The sequence below is a fragment of the Perca flavescens genome, chromosome 16 (genome assembly GCF_004354835.1).
Source record: "Perca flavescens isolate YP-PL-M2 chromosome 16, PFLA_1.0, whole genome shotgun sequence".
Taxonomy (NCBI): domain Eukaryota; kingdom Metazoa; phylum Chordata; class Actinopteri; order Perciformes; family Percidae; genus Perca; species Perca flavescens.
In genome coordinates, this window is record NC_041346.1 from 19,137,216 (window position 1) to 19,153,221 (window position 16,006).

A 16,006-nucleotide genomic window follows, 5' to 3' on the forward strand; every position below is an offset into this window, starting at 1 on the left:
CTGCTGCAGGTGGGCCACTACCTGGTCCCTCTGCTCCATCAGACCCTGAGTGTCATTATTTTTCAGTTCCAGCTGGAGCAGAGGGAATGAAGAGGAAAATGAATACCGAATGCGCTGTCAAAAAATGAATTCAATCTTTCTATTGAATTAGTGCACTAGTATGTGTATGACAGACAGCACCTATTGAAATAATAACAAAATCATCTAAGATTCTGCAAGATATAGTGTAGACAAAAAAGGTGCAAAAACCACAAATGCTGAAACAGGAAAATCTATCAGCAGACTTTCAGTTGGGTTTGTCATGGAGCGTTTTGTGTATGACCATACCTCCTCCTTGACGTTGTGCAGTTCTTCTTGCAGTTCACCCATTCTGCGAGCCAGCTCCTTTTTCACATGTTGCTCTGACTGGATGGCAGTGGTCAGCTCCATGTTCTCATTAGTCTGTACAAATGAAGGAGTAACAGGAATTTTGGCTTAAAGACAGCAGTCTCCCTCCCTCTGAGCGAATACTTGCTATACATGTACTTTCATAATTTGTGAATACTTAGTAGAATAACCAAATAAAGACATGAAAGATACATTCAGACACAAAATGCATTTAAAAACAACATTCTGACAACACACTGATTTAGGTGAAACTGGATCATATTTTATAATTAATTTTATAATTATACTGTTTATTGATCCCCAGTGGGGAAATTACAATTTACACTCTGTTAGAAATCACTACACACAGGCCTGAAATACACACAGACATGCTCAGGACCTATTCATGCACAAATGGAGAGATGTTAAGAGTGAGGGGGCTGCCAGTGCTGGACCAGCGCTGTGATTAAAAGAGTTACCTGATGGACATTCTTGTTGCTAAAGTAAGGCTAACCACTAACTACTGCTAACTGTAGCTGCTGCTAGCTAGATAGCTCAGTTAGCCCTGCCATAACTGGGAGATCAGAGCCTTTTGGGGGGGGTGGATGTTGATGTTACCCAGGAGCTTTTGGCTGTGTTAGCAAAGTTGTCGACTCGCTAGTTTTTGATCCTAAGTAATTTAATCATAACAAATGCACTTGTACAGCTGTCCATATTTATGACAGCGGTGTTTAAGTGAATTACACTCAACTGTAGGGGTGCTAAATTGGAAACAATGCCAATACTATGCAATGTTGCTTTAAGGCAAGAAGGCCAGCAAGATGCAAGAAGAAGAAAAGACATGGATACAATCCCTACAAAATTAAAGCAAGTTAGGACAGAGTAGGGCTGGGCGCTATGGAGAAAATATTACGATATTTTTGACCAAATACCTCGATATTGATACCGCAACAATGTTGTAGTGTTGTCTATTGGTGCTTATACAAAATATTTACACAATTAGATTTTTGATAAATAGTCATCAGTAATGTGGATATAATGACTAAGTGGGTAAAGGCAAATAATAGAACAGTTCCAACAGTCTGGTAAGTTCAGAAAAGTACATCACTTTACTGTAATGCAGCCTTTAAAACCAGTAAAGACACCACTTATGCCATATTATGATATCCAAAATCTAAGACGATATCTAGTCTCATATCACGATATCGATATAATATCGATATTTTGCCCAGCTCTAGGACAGAGACAAAAGAAATATTGAGTATATAAATAACAGCACTTCCAAAATGTGTCATTAAAAAAGGACAGATGGAAAGCTAGACTTTCAGCCTCACCAGTTTGACAAAACCATTCTGTAACTCAGCCAGCTGGTCCTTCAGTGCACGGTTCTGGGTGAGAGCACGGCTAATAGTGGCCTTGTCCGACTGAACATCCTCCAACATGCGACGGCGGTCCCCTTCCTCCTGGACTTGGCTCTCCAACTGGCGCTCCATCTCCCCGAGACGAGTCTCCTGCTCTGAACACAGGCGGCTCAGCTGCTCGTTATCTCTCAGCTACGGGAAATATTACAGAGGCTGATTATAGAAACTTCAAACCTAAGACTTATAATCTTTAAAACATTATGTAAAGAACAACTCAACTGGCGTAACTTTTAAATGTGATAGACAAATGACCATTATAATAGTCTACCTCACATAAAATTCCATTATAATTCAAGACATTAACTAAGCATTAAATAACGCGGCTGTTCAAGCATGTGTCAATGTAATGCATACCTGTGCCTGGAACTGTGCGGTAAGAGCCTCTTTTTCTTGATGTAGAGTGTTGAGGGCCTCCTGAAGTGCCACCTCACTCTCTGATGGCCCTGAGGACTGAGGCTCTGCATTATCCCGGGCCTCTCTCTCCTGGGACAACAACGCTGGAAACGGAGACAAAAAATGGATGACGGTTATCAGGTTTAATCATTTTGCTACAGAGAAAAATACACCAGACTGTGGTAGCTGTGTCACCAGCGCGTACTCAGTATTTAGAATGCTACAGTTCATATATTATAAACCTTTTAAGGTTATACTGAAATGCTGGGGATTCTGTTAATCAGACAGCTTATTTACCAAAGGTAAAAATGCAGCACAAGAAAAGCCAGGAAAAGGAAGAAGCCCTAGATAAGGGTAGTGCGAAGCTCTTACCTGCAGCATTTTGAAGCTCTGTAATGCTGGCTTCCAGTTCTTGGACTCGGCTGATGTTTCTGTCCCTCTCCTCTGCAACCAAAGACACCTGCACAGACGCAGAAATTGACACAGATCAATTAGTAATTTGTTTAATACAACAACAACAACTACAAAGAACATACAGATTTTTTTATTTTCAAAGCTATAGTCAACAATGTCTATGCTGAGGTTACTGTATGTGGTGTACCTGTGTTAGCAGCTGTTCTGTTTTGTCCTTCCATAGACGGCCCTCCTCCTGGATCTGCTCTGCATAGCAGTCCCTCTCTGTCTGCAGCTGGGCAATCGACTCCATCAGCTACAAAATCAAACATAAGGGGGAAATGTTAACAAAGCAAGACTTTCTGATCATAAGAGATAAACAGGCAGGAGTTTAGGCCTACATTTCATAGTATTTCTTTTTTTTTGTTTTTGTCAAATCATAAAATGATTTCATTTGCAACTTTTATGTATCAAAACATGAAAAGGGTGAGGAAAAGTAGAAAAGGTAGAGGACATCTCAAGGGTCATTTGATGCAAATGCGAACAGGAAAGTTACAATGACTGTGGCTGAAGGTGTACGTTTCTAGAAAAGGAATGGATGAAGGGGTTCTAGTGGATAGTTAACCTATGTTGATTCGCTTTAATTGTTCACACAAGAACAAAATAACTGCTAAAGAGACACACACTTTAGAATAAATATCAAAACACAGTGCACCAAATCAAAACTTTAATATCCACACAGAGAGGCACTAGTGTGACACACATGCAGATTACTGTCCTTGAACACAGACCTGGTGATTGTGTGCCTCCAGCTGCTGCTTCTCTCCGAGCAGTAACTGGACCTGCTGGTTGGCACTCGTGGGATCTGACTGACTGGAGCACTGGAAAACAAAAAGGACCAATGTTGGAGTGAAAAGCAGGTAAACCATGAAAGAAAAAAAATCAAACTGCCTTGTCGACAAATAAACATTCCAGGCTCTAGATTGAAACTAATCCCACACATTGGCTTTTTGCCATATATTGGCTATAGTGTTGATCCACTACTTTCAATTATTGTTAAGAGGAAGATCAGTATATATGTGTACTGTATGTACTGTAAAATGTTGTGCCTGTGTCTTAATGCACCTGTTGCAACATGAGGTCAGCTATCTCGAGTCTCTTGCGAAGATCTTCCACCTCCAGCCTCATTGCTCCATTCTCCTGTGTACTCCGCTTTAACTGCTCTGACAGCTCTGAGCTCTGCTGCTTCGACTCCTCACTCAAATTGCTGCAAATACACACATATGCAGAGATTGTTCATCTAACCTACGAGATTCTAATATGACTCTGGACACTAGCTCATACCATCTGTTGCGTTGCATACAATTTGATGTACCCTAAATACCATTAATAATGTCAAAGCAATCCTTAGCAAATCTGCTATGGAAATGTTATGAAATACATCTCCTTGTGTATGCTAGGGTAAAATGACTTACTTTAGTCTAAACACCTCTAGCCTAAGGTTGTCTCTCTCCTTTTCAAACTCTTTGTTGTGCTGGGGACAAAAAGGAAAGCATTTATTAAAAATAACACACATGACACTGACAACTGAAATGTAAAATGTGTGGCTGCCTATCTGTTTTACAAGTATGCAGCTCAATGTGAATTAAGTATGTTTGCCATATGTTATGTATTACTCTGATTACACTTTTCTCAGTGAATTACTGCAGTGTTTGTTACCTTTTCAAACTGTTTCTGTTGTGTTGAGACAGAGGAGAGAGTTCTCTCCAGCTCTGACACTCTCTGCTTGGTTGCCTGCAGACGGTTATTCAACTCCTCTGCTTCAGCTACACACACAGAAACAAACACACTGTTAACTAAGGTCTTGCCAAGATGAAAATGTTTCATTCAAGTGCATGTACGGCTGATTATATAAAACACCTGTTTTCTGCCGTGCAGCATGTTGTGTGTATTGTAGTGCTGTTTGCAGCTCTGACTTCTCTGATACCAGTATACCAATGGTCTGGATGTGAACCTTGGGAGAAGACAGACAAAGAAAGAACACAGCTTTTCGTGAGACTAGATAACGTCAACTGATTTTACATGAGGTCCCTCATTAAATCACAACATAAACTAAACTCTCTGCAGAGGAAAAGGGTTGTCGACTGTTGTAGAAAGAAGTGACTGATCTTTAATGCAATATCTACATTGCCCATTATCAGCAACCGTTCATCCAATGTTCCAAAGGCACATTCTGTTTACTATTCTAATATCATTTTAAAAGGCTAACTGAGAAAACATTGGAGAACCCTTTTGCAATTATGTAAGCACATAATGTAATCTGAAAACTGCTGCCCTGGTTAAAAAAGCAATGCAACTGATCTCAGCTGGTATTCGGTCTATAATGGAGTGGAATGGAAATTTCTAAGTGACCCCAAACTTTTGACCGGTAGTGTACATTATAACAAATTGATAATCATTAAAAAGCACAATAAATCCCAGTAAATCATAGTAAAACACAAAAGCATTAAATACATAGGAATACAGTCAACAATGTGGTTAAACAAACGCCTGACTAAGAAGATGCGTCTTTAGCTGCTTTTTAAAAAGGTGTCAGCAGAGGCAGGCACTCTTAAAACACGAGGCAACGCATTCTCAACAGTCTAGGAGCAACTGTTTCAAAAGCTCTGTCACCTTTTGTTTTCAGCTAAGTACGAGGAACAGCCAGTGAGCACTGATCAGAGGACCTCAAAGATCTGCTGACAACATAAGGGTGCAGCAGATCACCGAAATAGGCTGGTGCCTGACCATTGATGGCTCTGTATGTAGTTACAAGAATCTTGAACTGGATCCTGAATTGAACAGGCAGCCAGTATAAAGAGGCCAGGGTAGGGGTAAACAACCAGGGAGTGTTGGAATGGGAGAGTGTGTTCTCAGATCACATTTCTATCAATTTCGTATTAAGGTGATACCATGGACTCTGACATTTATACACAGATACATTACATGGCAGTACAATGAGGATTGTTTCACCAGTTTTTCTTTCTGCTATGACACAGTTTCAGAAATTCTAAAAACACACCATCAGACACATTCAATGTATGCGTTTGGGTAAGAGAACTTACCTGTAATTGCTCCCGCATGGCTCCCTGCTCTTTTGAAAATCTCTGTTCGAATTCTTTTCGCTCCTGAAGGAGGAAAATACCAAAGTTCATGAATGACCAGGAAGGAAGTGAACATTTAATTAAGACAGGAATTACAAGACAGAGAGAAAAAACTGTTTACCTTTTGTAGCTGATCGGAGAGCCCCTGAGATTGCTGTGCCTGCCAAACCAACAGGATATACATTTTAAGTATGGAAAAGATTAACATTTCTTTCATCAGCCCAGCAGCAATTCTAGCCCTATAAAACAACCAAACTTCTGGCACAAAAGCCCTCATCTGCATGCCAGACAGGACAGGGAAAGTACAAACCTTTTCTGTTATCTATGTTATGCTAACCTTTTAGGTTTATTTGAAGCTTTGAGTTTATTGCTATTAGTGTGCTACACTTAGGCATCAACCATCAGGTTATGACAGCTCTGACCCAAGTGTGCACACAAATTGCTCCTTATGCAGTTTTTATACTTTGCAGAAATGTATTTTAGTCAACCAAAGTGAAAGATAAATAAATAACATGAAAACCATGCTTGACTTCTTCCATTGTGAGGTTACTCAAGATGACATGCAGAATGCATACAGTACATGCACAGATGTGGTACACACACACACGCACGCACAAACACAGCTTCTTACCAGCTGGTCTAGCTTGGTATTTAGCTGAGAGTTTGTTAGGTTGCTGGACTCCAGGGCGGCTGCCAGCTCCTGGTTCCGACCCTATCACATGCACACATGCATCCGGGAAGGGAGAAAAAAGGGGAGGGATAAAGTGCAGTGGCAAAAGTCAAACAAAGAGGAAAAACATCCTCATGTGAATTATTAACATGGAGGCAAACAATAGCACCTTTACAAAAATGTGTTCAAGAATGAGACGTGAATCAAATAATTATAATAATATTTAAAATATACCATAAAATACATGATGGTTGTTAAACTGTACATGGAGAATTTTAGATGTGATGTACCTTGCCTTGTTAATTAAATTACACAAAGTAAGAAAGGCCAAACTTATACAAGGAGTCACGTGAGTTTTTAGTAAATTACATTGCCAGTGCTGCAAACATAAGGCTTACAATTTTAGACAGCTAGCAAGTAAATTATCCAATATAACAAATAAAAAGGTGCTACCAGAGAAAACTTATTCTGGGCACAGTATGTGTTGATACTTGTGTTTCACCTTATATACGCAGGCATTGTGTGATAATGCGATTTCATGCATCATATCATAAAAGAATGGTTATGGTTATACTGTCAATTTACAGAGGACAGCAGAGAAATACGCCTCATATTATGTGGCTGCCACTTTACTGTAAATCGCATGGTATTAATATTGTGACCTGACCATGACTGACTTCTAACTTGTGTTTTCAGTTCACAGAAAATATTAGATTTCTATCTTACCTCCATTTCTCTCTCACCAACTAAAGGTGGACTGTCCCCATTCACATAAGCAGCAGATGACTGAAATGACACAGACAAGCACATTAATGCACTTCCAACACAGAAAATGAATCATGTGTCAAGTTTATAGACAGACCCTATGGGCAGCCTCACATCCTGGAAAGTAAATGTTCCAAATTACATTTAAAAATAAAATCTACAACACTATTTCTGTAGACAGTCGTGAGAAGAATTAAAGCTCAAAAGCACTGGATGCATTGCAGACGGGCAATCTCTGGTCAGCAGTGGTAACATCTGTATTTCACCACCACATGGGGCACCAACACGGGGTTTGGTGTTTTAAGCCCCCAACGACGTCTTCCAGGCAGCGCTGCCTGGAAGGCACTAGGATTAGGCAATGGTTAGGGTTAAGGTTAGGGTTAGGTGCCTTGAAGTCGACGGTGGCAGCGCTGCCTTGAAGTCGACGTTGGGGGCTTAAAACACCAACAATATTGACCATATTTTCTTGAGTGTAATATAAAAACAGTGTGCTTATATTTACGTATGACCCACTACTAGATCAGCTCGTCTATACTCATTTTATGAATCCTTTTAGTCAACAGATAAACGGTCACTGTTAACTGTGTCTTAGAAACCTCAAAAGCCTCATAGCAACACTATGTCATTGGCTGATGACTGTGCAAAACTAAACCAAGTTCAGAGGAAAGACATCAAGCTGGTGCTGCACCAGTTGATTCCGTCAGTGTGCTTGAGGCCATTTGGAACAACTGGCAAATCTGAAAATGCTTCCAATGCATTTTCTGTCAAGAACAGATGCAATACAAGCTAGCTAAAAGTGCACATCAGTTGTGGTGTTTTATTGTTAAAAGCCTAACACTGTATGACAAAGAAGTGGGTGTGAAAGAGAGAGAGACAGGATGACATCGTACCTCAGAGACCAGGCCATTCAGTTGCTGTGAGAGCTGTCGCAGGCTCTCTGTGGAAGAGAGTGGTCTGCAGGATAACAGACATAAATAATCAATCGCACACTTCAACCATGTACTATGCATTAGTAATAAATGGCTAGAGTAGTGAGATATATTGGAGCCACAGTAGTATTGCTTACTATACCCAATTTACAACAAATGGTATTATGTTAAAGTAGTCTCTAAGGCGCAGCATAAAAATGAAATGTGTAGATGATAGAATGACTTCATAGAGCAAGCTGTTCCCCGAGGTTGTTTCCTGCCCTTGCAATAAATCAAATAGTGTTTAGCTGAAAAATAGCATGTCTGTGCCATGTGCAAATTCTGTAGAAGCCTTTTATGTCTTGATGACAATCCCTGTACCCAGTCCATACCCATCCATATGCAAACTCTGTTCTGTGTATGTATGGCGTGTGTTGCAATAACAAGATACAAGGGTGTCATGGGCAGTGAGGAATCAGGTAACCCACCTATCTTCTTCTGTTAAACTCTCATTGCCGTTGGTATCGGGATAGTCCTGCAGAAAGAGAGCGAGATCGAAAGAGTGAGAGTTAGACAGACAAACAGGGAGAGAAGGAACAGAAAAATACAGTAATGCACATCACAACCAAACAAAGCAGGAGTTTCTGTTATTTTCACCACACACATATATCAGTAAAAATGCTGCAAATGGCAATAGATATATAGCATATAATCCTAGATGTGAAGGACATACAGGAGTAAGAATGACAAGACAAGATATGACTTAAGTTACGCAGAAAGACAAAGAGAGAGAAAATCACAGAAAAAGAGAGACACACCTGCAGGTCAGTGTTGTGACCGACAGACTCAGAGTTAGTAGCAGTGTTAGCGCTAGCAGTGTTAGACACAGGGGAGCCGTGACCGAGCTCGCCCTTTGGGTCCTCCAGCAGCTGGGGAACTGAAGACCCGATGGCCCCCACGTCAGCAAAGGTCTGAGGTGACACATACACAAAAAATGCACACACTGGTTTAATGCCAAGAAAAGGAGCTGTTATGCTGAAAAAACACTTTATATGTTTTTATGTGCACAGAAAATACTTGATTCCTGTACTGACCCTTTTAAGTTTATAATTTAGTTGACTCAATTATGTAATTGATATGTCCAGATGAATGCATGATAGTCCACAATCTAAGAGGACATACTAATGTAAGAAGAATCTAATTTTGTTGGTTTCTATTTTTTTCACCGCTGCTACCCATCGCACTCTGAAAAGTTAGCAGAATGAAAGCACTGAAAGAACTTGTAGTATATAAATGCCAACATAAAATGAGATTACTGACAAATAAAAACTTCCCTGTTACAAATACTCTGATGCAAATACAAGCAAAGCATGGCTTTTGTAATACTCTCTAATAACAAAATTGCAGTTTTAAGAGTGCCTGTATATCAGGCAGTGAAAAAAAACACCCAGATATCACAGCCATGCAACAACAACTGAGACGTATGCATGCCAACTACTGTGCATTGCCCATTCACGCTGAACTTCTACAATAGATGGCGAACTCTAGAAGATCACACACACAACACTGGGATAAACTCAAAGAAATAACTGTGCACCCTCCACTTTTCTTAACCCTGTATGCACTCTCTTAACATGGATTTAAAAGCAGCAGTCTAGTCTATGTGAAAAAAAAAGAATATGTGCACATAATATGACATAAGAATAGGGAAGTAAGATACAATATTAAATACCACATGAGGAGCAGCTATTTACAGCAGAGGGATGCAGAGACAAAACCAGGCAGGGCAGAAATAGAGAAAAGAAAGAGAGACAGAGAGGCTCACCTGACTGTTGCTATAAGGAGGTAGGACTACTCCATTGCTTTGACTAAGTGTTTTCAGAATTCTTTCAAACTACAGGAAAGAAGAAACAAGGGTGGGAAAATGAAAGAGATGTGAAAGGGTAGAGAACTATTTAGAAAGTGACAAACAGGCCCAGAGAAGCAGTTACAAGAAACCTTAAAAGGAGGAGGTTGAAAAGTGACGAGGGTGTGTAAGAAGGAGAAACTGAGGCTAGTATGCGCGGTCCAAGAGGTCGGCAAATATATTTATTTTAATGGAAAAGTGTTTACATCAGAAAAAGTGTGCAGGGGCAGCAAACATTAGTGGATTGGCATAATCCCTGACTACATTTCCCAAACTGCTTCAGCAATCAGCTCTATAAACTAACTAAATTTGCTTACATTTGCCCTTGCAAGCATAACCTGCAGCAAGTCAATAATTATTTGCCTACTTACTCACCTTTGCATAATTTTTTTGGGAACATGAATAATCATCATGTATTGCATCAGGCAATTATTGCAAAAGACCTCCTCTGCTCTGACCCTTATACCAAATCCTTTGGTTACTGCCAGCATCACACTCAGTTTTTCGATCTTATCCTGCTTCAGATTACACTAGTCTATCCAGTAGTTGGAATATCTGGGTTTTTCTTTTTGCATCAGAACAAGCAACGAGACTCAGCAGCAGAGTTGTGATGAGCCCAGATTCCAGTCAGGCTTAGAAAACTACTGACCCACATGGTCTGTGGAAAACTATCCTGAATGTGAGTCAGCCCGTGTGTGTGAAAGCTGTGTGCTGGAGTCACACTGCATGTCCTCAATTTGCTTATAAGAGTTTTAAAGCAGGCCGCACACAAGTAGCAGTGCTTGGCCTTTAAATGTAATAGTAGCGACAAGCAGCAAATACATAAATAAAGTGTATGTTAAGAGTGTCAATGAGCTAAGACAGATAGGCATGTGATTGTTTTCGGCTGTCATTTTTTGTTTTGTTTTCCAAAAGCACCAGCCAAAACAAGAATTATGTATAATTCAGAAAAGTCTAAATTCTAATTTTAACATGTTAAAAACATCCTTGAGTGATTTACTTCCATGATTATGATTTTGAAATTTTTACTAATAGACATAATTGTTGTTAGACGGACAATTCCCTGCATATCTGTCCACAATCTGTACCTTACAGTATATCAGAGCAGCAGGCATAAACAAGAAGCTACTAGTCAGGATGGAAATACTTTAAAAGCATATTAAATGTACATAATGAATGTTTTTACAAAATATCTTTTGCCCTATAAAATACGGTTGATATGACACAAATAAACATGGTCAGTTGAGAAACAATAATTTCTCAAAATGCATACTTATAACACATGTGTTACAGCTAAGATGAAAATGTTGTGTATGTGCAGGCCTTGCAAACTTTTACTTTGTCATTGTAATCATTTTTGAGTACTTGAAATCCTCAGTATATTTAACTAAATACCGCACCCTTTGCTCCACCCTGGCCACTACAATGGCCACTATTATAGTCAGGGGCTAAAACTATATCTGTGCTGTAGCCTTCTATTCTTCTGTAGCCCCTGTCACCTGGCCAGCAGATATGGGTCAATACTGCTGTGTTATTGGCACTGTGTGTGTTTTATAGCAAGGAGGAAAGCATTTGTCAACTTGATAGTAATTTAGCTGTATTATTTCACAAGCGGCAAAATATTTTGTGATCAATGGCCAAGCAGGACATTACAAATCATTACCACTTGGAGTAAAACAAACAATAAAAGGACTTTGTCTACATGCATGTGGATCTCTTGTATTGGGTATATACTGCTCTGCTAGCCCACAGTTACTAAAAAACTGTTGGGACTGCAAATGTTGCAGATTTTACGTGCATAATATGTACATACACAAAACCATGAATACCACATATCAGTGAGTTTAAATGCTTTCTAATGCTATAACAGCATTTCAAATAAAAAAGTGAAATAAAAATATATTTTACAGGATCACACTAGGTTCGAGAAACCAGACATAACAAGGACACAGAAAGACCGTCAAGGGCAAAGTGAGGTTTTTATTTGACTAGTCTGGATCAACGGAAATACATTTCCAGGATAACTGCCTGACATCCCACGCCAGATGTCCCTCACCTTTCTCTCTCTGTGTGTTGCTGTTCTCAAACTCTGTTTACTTCAGGAAACTTTGAGCTAGCAAGCTACATGCTGAAAATGACATGTTTTGAAGAAATGGATCGTATTATAAGGCAAGCCTGCTTGGTTCTTGCAGTGAATGATTGTAAAGATTTACAAAGCATATGTTTACGGCATTTACTATCTAACTGGGAGGTTTTGGGACGATTGGCGGGAATTGCTATGGATGAAGAACACGTGCCGATACACTGGTAAGAGCAAATTACGTTTAACCATGTCTCCAGCTAATTTAAATAACTCATGTTACTGTATTGTGTGAACAGTTAACTTCATTTAATATTTTATGTGGCGTTTTCCATTGCGGGTGCAAATGTTCCACCAAAACCTTCCTTCCCGAAACCATTTTTCAGAGCCACCACTGCTGCGTCCGAAGCTTAGTGCCGCCCAAGACGATTGTAATTAGTTTAAGAAATTCAAACAAGTCAGAGCATTTTTTTCCCCTATCCCATAATGTATGTGTCCTGTAGCCAGAACTTACTCCACAGCGCTGTGGAGATAGGTCTGGCAATGCAAGACTATTATTTGACCAACAAAGGCAGAATGACAAGCAGGCAAATAAATGGAAAGACCATCCGGGACTGACTTACATTGTCTGGAGAGTTTCTGTCTGTTGAAGGTGCATCGTGTTGGCTCAGTCCCTTCACCTTCCTCTTCTTCTTGGCCCCTGCTCCGCCACCTCCTCCTCCACCCTTTTCTCCTCCCACACTAGCAGGGGAGCTCTTCTGCTGAAACTCCTTCAGCTGAGCAGCACATAAGAAAAAGAAACAATAGATGTGTAAGAAGTGCAGCAAGCAATTTTCGACTGCCATAATTGCCCCCAACTTTCAACCATCTAGAGACATTGCTCAGAACCAGCAATTTCTAACCACTGGAGGGTCTTCTCAAGCTTACTGAATTAGGAGATAAGATGAAGCAGGGATGAACTGCTCCCATCTACTAAAAAGATCAGATTTCAGACATTAAGTTACACTGAAATGCATAGCCACTCCCAACAAGTTATTGACTGTCACTCTGACTTGCTTGTTCAACAACTTGCTGTTCTAAACCAAACAGGATGAAGTTAATAACTTGCGCAAACTATGATCATCTATGTGTAGTTTACCCAATCGACGGTAAAAAACACTCTTCCCCTGCCTGCGTGTGTTTAGGCATGCTGCCTGGTGACAGCTGTCGTGGGGGACCGGGGGGAATCATAGGGGAACTACATGTAAAGGAGCTGCCAATTCGAAAAAACTGGGGTTGAATCGCAGCGAAATGCTAAGTGTTATAATCACGACTACTCTTCCACGAGGATTGTAGGGCATCAATGGGATTGTGACGTGTCCTTTCCTGAAGCTAACATTTCACAGCTGATAAGGCCATCTTTCTGACTAGCCTAACAAACCTAGCCAAAGCACACAGCAGGACAGGGAAAGGGGGTGTCAGCTGTCAAAACAGTCCCCGTCATTCGATCCTGCTAACTGTGCTACAATGCTAGCTCAGCGTTTGTTTTAAAAATGTTATTTGTTGACGATTCCCTTAAATAAATGAGCCATCCTGCAGCCAAGACGGAAAGCTGCCCGACTGTAGGCACAGACATAGCAAACTATTCATTAGTTAGCCAGATTGCTAACGTTAACCTAAGGTTTGCTAATAATCACATAACCACATTTAACGTTACCTAGAAAGACACAAGTTAACCACTGGCTAACTAAACGGCGTAGGATGCTATAAACGTCTCTGAGAACTAAAATAGTCTGTATAATCTGGGAAAGTTAATGCTATCAGTAGAGGGCCCAGAAGAAGCACCGATCTCTCCTGCGCATTGAAGCCTCAAGAGGAGCAAGAGAGGCGGGACAAGCGACAGCGCAGAGGTCGGACGACGTGTAATGACAACACCCCTGCTCCGTAAAGAAATGTATAACAAAACGTAAGAAAACACTGGCAACACAAATCCGCAGAAGAGAGACAGCATCAGCGCTCCCCATGTTATTTAGCTGGGTCAGTTGTAAAATACTTTACCTTTTTCTTAGCCGCAGCGAGTTTTATTTGCCTGCTCTGGTCGGCCATACTGCTGCTCTGGTCAACGGACCGAACCACGTCATCAGTTTAGTGTCTGATGGTATCGTCAATGGATGTTATCCCATCACTGCCGGTAGGGGTCGCAGGGCTCAGGCAACCGTCTGGCTCATATGTCAATGCTCAGGATTCTCCTTTTTCTTCTTCTTTAGGTTTTAATGGCAGTTTGCATCCTTTATTGTGTTGCACCACTGCCATCTTCTGGAGTTAGTTAACTCCTCCAGTTCCTCATCAGTCCTGTTCTCATTAGGAAGCTGACCAAGCATCTTGTCCACTTCCACATTCCATTATAGGCATATGTTCTTTACTCCTGCTCCTCTTAGCCCAAATCTTTTCAGATTTAGGACCTGTTTACTGTGAGGTGCGGTAAAAAGTATAATTAAACAATACCATTTACTATTTGTATGACAAAAAGGGCTTTGTTTTTGCATTTGAATAAAAAAAACTGTAATTCCAGTTATTAAAAAAGTAGTGTGTCAGAAGCCATGTAATTTAATTCTCGTTGAAATAAAGTCAATGACTTGGAGACCACTTTAAGTGTTCTACAACCAGCTGGTCTCTAAGCTGGAGACCTTCTCACTCATGTCTACATAGGCCGTCGAAAACTCACCTTCTTTCCCCCATGATTCTTTCAGCTTTTAAGAAGGGAGGAGTCTTTGCAGAAGGAAAGGCTATTTGGTGCTCAACAATCCCTCTGAGGACACACTTTCTTCTTTCTATCTTACTGACAGCATTCCAACTATGCAGGGACTAGATGAGACTGGGTAAAAGGAACTCAAGGGACACATCAAACAGCTCCAAGGACAAGCCCACTTAAGAACTTCTATATGTCTAATCTTCTATATGCTAATGTAGTGTTTGGTCTTGTTTAAATTAAAAAAACTATGTTGGTTTTAATCTGTTATAGAAAAAAAACATTGTTTTATATAAGTCATTGTTTAATAAGTATTTTTTTTGTTTTTTAGGAAAAAACTAAAAAATTACTTATTTTAGGAATGTCGTGTGTGCGTATCTTGAGTCAGTAAAGAATAAAGAAGATCACTGCAATAATATCAATAACTGATTCTACAAAATTCTTGAAACAAGCTGATTTGCTTTGGAAAAAAGTGAATTAATCTCACCCCATTGGCAGTTGTTTTTTTTGTTATATTTTTCACTGGGTTCCTCATATTTAGCATGACATTAATTAATTAACAAGTATTAATGATGACTAGGCCTCCTGCAACAGAACAACAGAAGAGGCCTGTGTTTTTGTTGAAAATACACAGGAACAGGTGAACATTATAATGACAACATACACGATTCTATAGTTACAGTACTTTCCTAAATATCCTGTTCACAGTCATACTTTGGCTGGGGTAAGTACACATTTGAAAAGGATGATAGACTGAAGTGTGTCTTTGGCAACTAGTTACCTAATGTTGACCTATTTAGATATGGGATGTACCGGCTGTAACCTGCTTAACCTATAGTGTACATATGTACATCTGTGATGACCAATTTGTGATCACTGAGAGAGTAGGCTGGATAGTGCCCATTATTGCAGGCTGCTTGCATTTCAAGGTGGATGTCTTGATTCATGATTACAAGTGTCTACATTCACTGATGAAACGTCCAGACAATCCAGTTCATCTGATGTAACAAACGTTTGCTTTGCATATTACGTGTACATGTTTTGCACATTTCACAAATCATAGTGAGTCATCAGTACTACTCATACCAACACAGCATCCACACAGTCACACATCTTGAAACAACAGCAACATGAGAATTAATGTCAGTCTAATACATGCGGGCCATTATTTAAAAAAAAAAGCAGCACTAACTTCCAAGGTATAAAATGTGAAACTGCACCCTTCCTTAGTCT

General features: G+C 40.0%; 1 protein-coding gene across 3 annotated transcripts in view; it reads right to left on the bottom strand.

Moving 5' to 3' along the window:
• Nucleotides 1-14,279, bottom strand: part of golga2 (golgin A2) — an 18,346-nt gene extending 4,067 nt beyond the window's left edge. Inside the window, exons 1-20 of one of the 3 annotated variants that reach the window (XM_028602069.1) lie at nucleotides 14,083-14,279; nucleotides 12,669-12,821; nucleotides 8,878-9,030; nucleotides 8,548-8,594; nucleotides 8,042-8,105; nucleotides 7,113-7,172; nucleotides 6,348-6,428; nucleotides 5,838-5,876; nucleotides 5,678-5,740; nucleotides 4,494-4,587; nucleotides 4,293-4,399; nucleotides 4,049-4,107; nucleotides 3,699-3,840; nucleotides 3,365-3,454; nucleotides 2,782-2,889; nucleotides 2,553-2,640; nucleotides 2,142-2,284; nucleotides 1,701-1,919; nucleotides 328-441; nucleotides 1-72 (exon numbers count right to left, since the gene is read on the bottom strand). The exon at nucleotides 1-72 is cut by the window's left edge and continues 153 nt beyond it. In XM_028602069.1, the coding sequence (XP_028457870.1) occupies nucleotides 1-72; nucleotides 328-441; nucleotides 1,701-1,919; nucleotides 2,142-2,284; nucleotides 2,553-2,640; nucleotides 2,782-2,889; nucleotides 3,365-3,454; nucleotides 3,699-3,840; nucleotides 4,049-4,107; nucleotides 4,293-4,399; nucleotides 4,494-4,587; nucleotides 5,678-5,740; nucleotides 5,838-5,876; nucleotides 6,348-6,428; nucleotides 7,113-7,172; nucleotides 8,042-8,105; nucleotides 8,548-8,594; nucleotides 8,878-9,030; nucleotides 12,669-12,821; nucleotides 14,083-14,130 (1,944 nt within the window). In that variant the 5' untranslated portion in view covers nucleotides 14,131-14,279. Of the gene's footprint in view, nucleotides 73-327; nucleotides 442-1,700; nucleotides 1,920-2,141; nucleotides 2,285-2,552; nucleotides 2,641-2,781; nucleotides 2,890-3,364; nucleotides 3,455-3,698; nucleotides 3,841-4,048; nucleotides 4,108-4,292; nucleotides 4,400-4,493; nucleotides 4,588-5,677; nucleotides 5,741-5,837; nucleotides 5,877-6,347; nucleotides 6,429-7,112; nucleotides 7,173-8,041; nucleotides 8,106-8,547; nucleotides 8,595-8,877; nucleotides 9,031-9,884; nucleotides 9,954-12,668; nucleotides 12,822-14,082 lie in introns of all 3 variants that reach the window. The other 2 variants (XM_028602070.1, XM_028602071.1) reach the window with 2 other exon arrangements.
• Nucleotides 14,280-16,006: the final 1,727 nt, after the last annotated feature.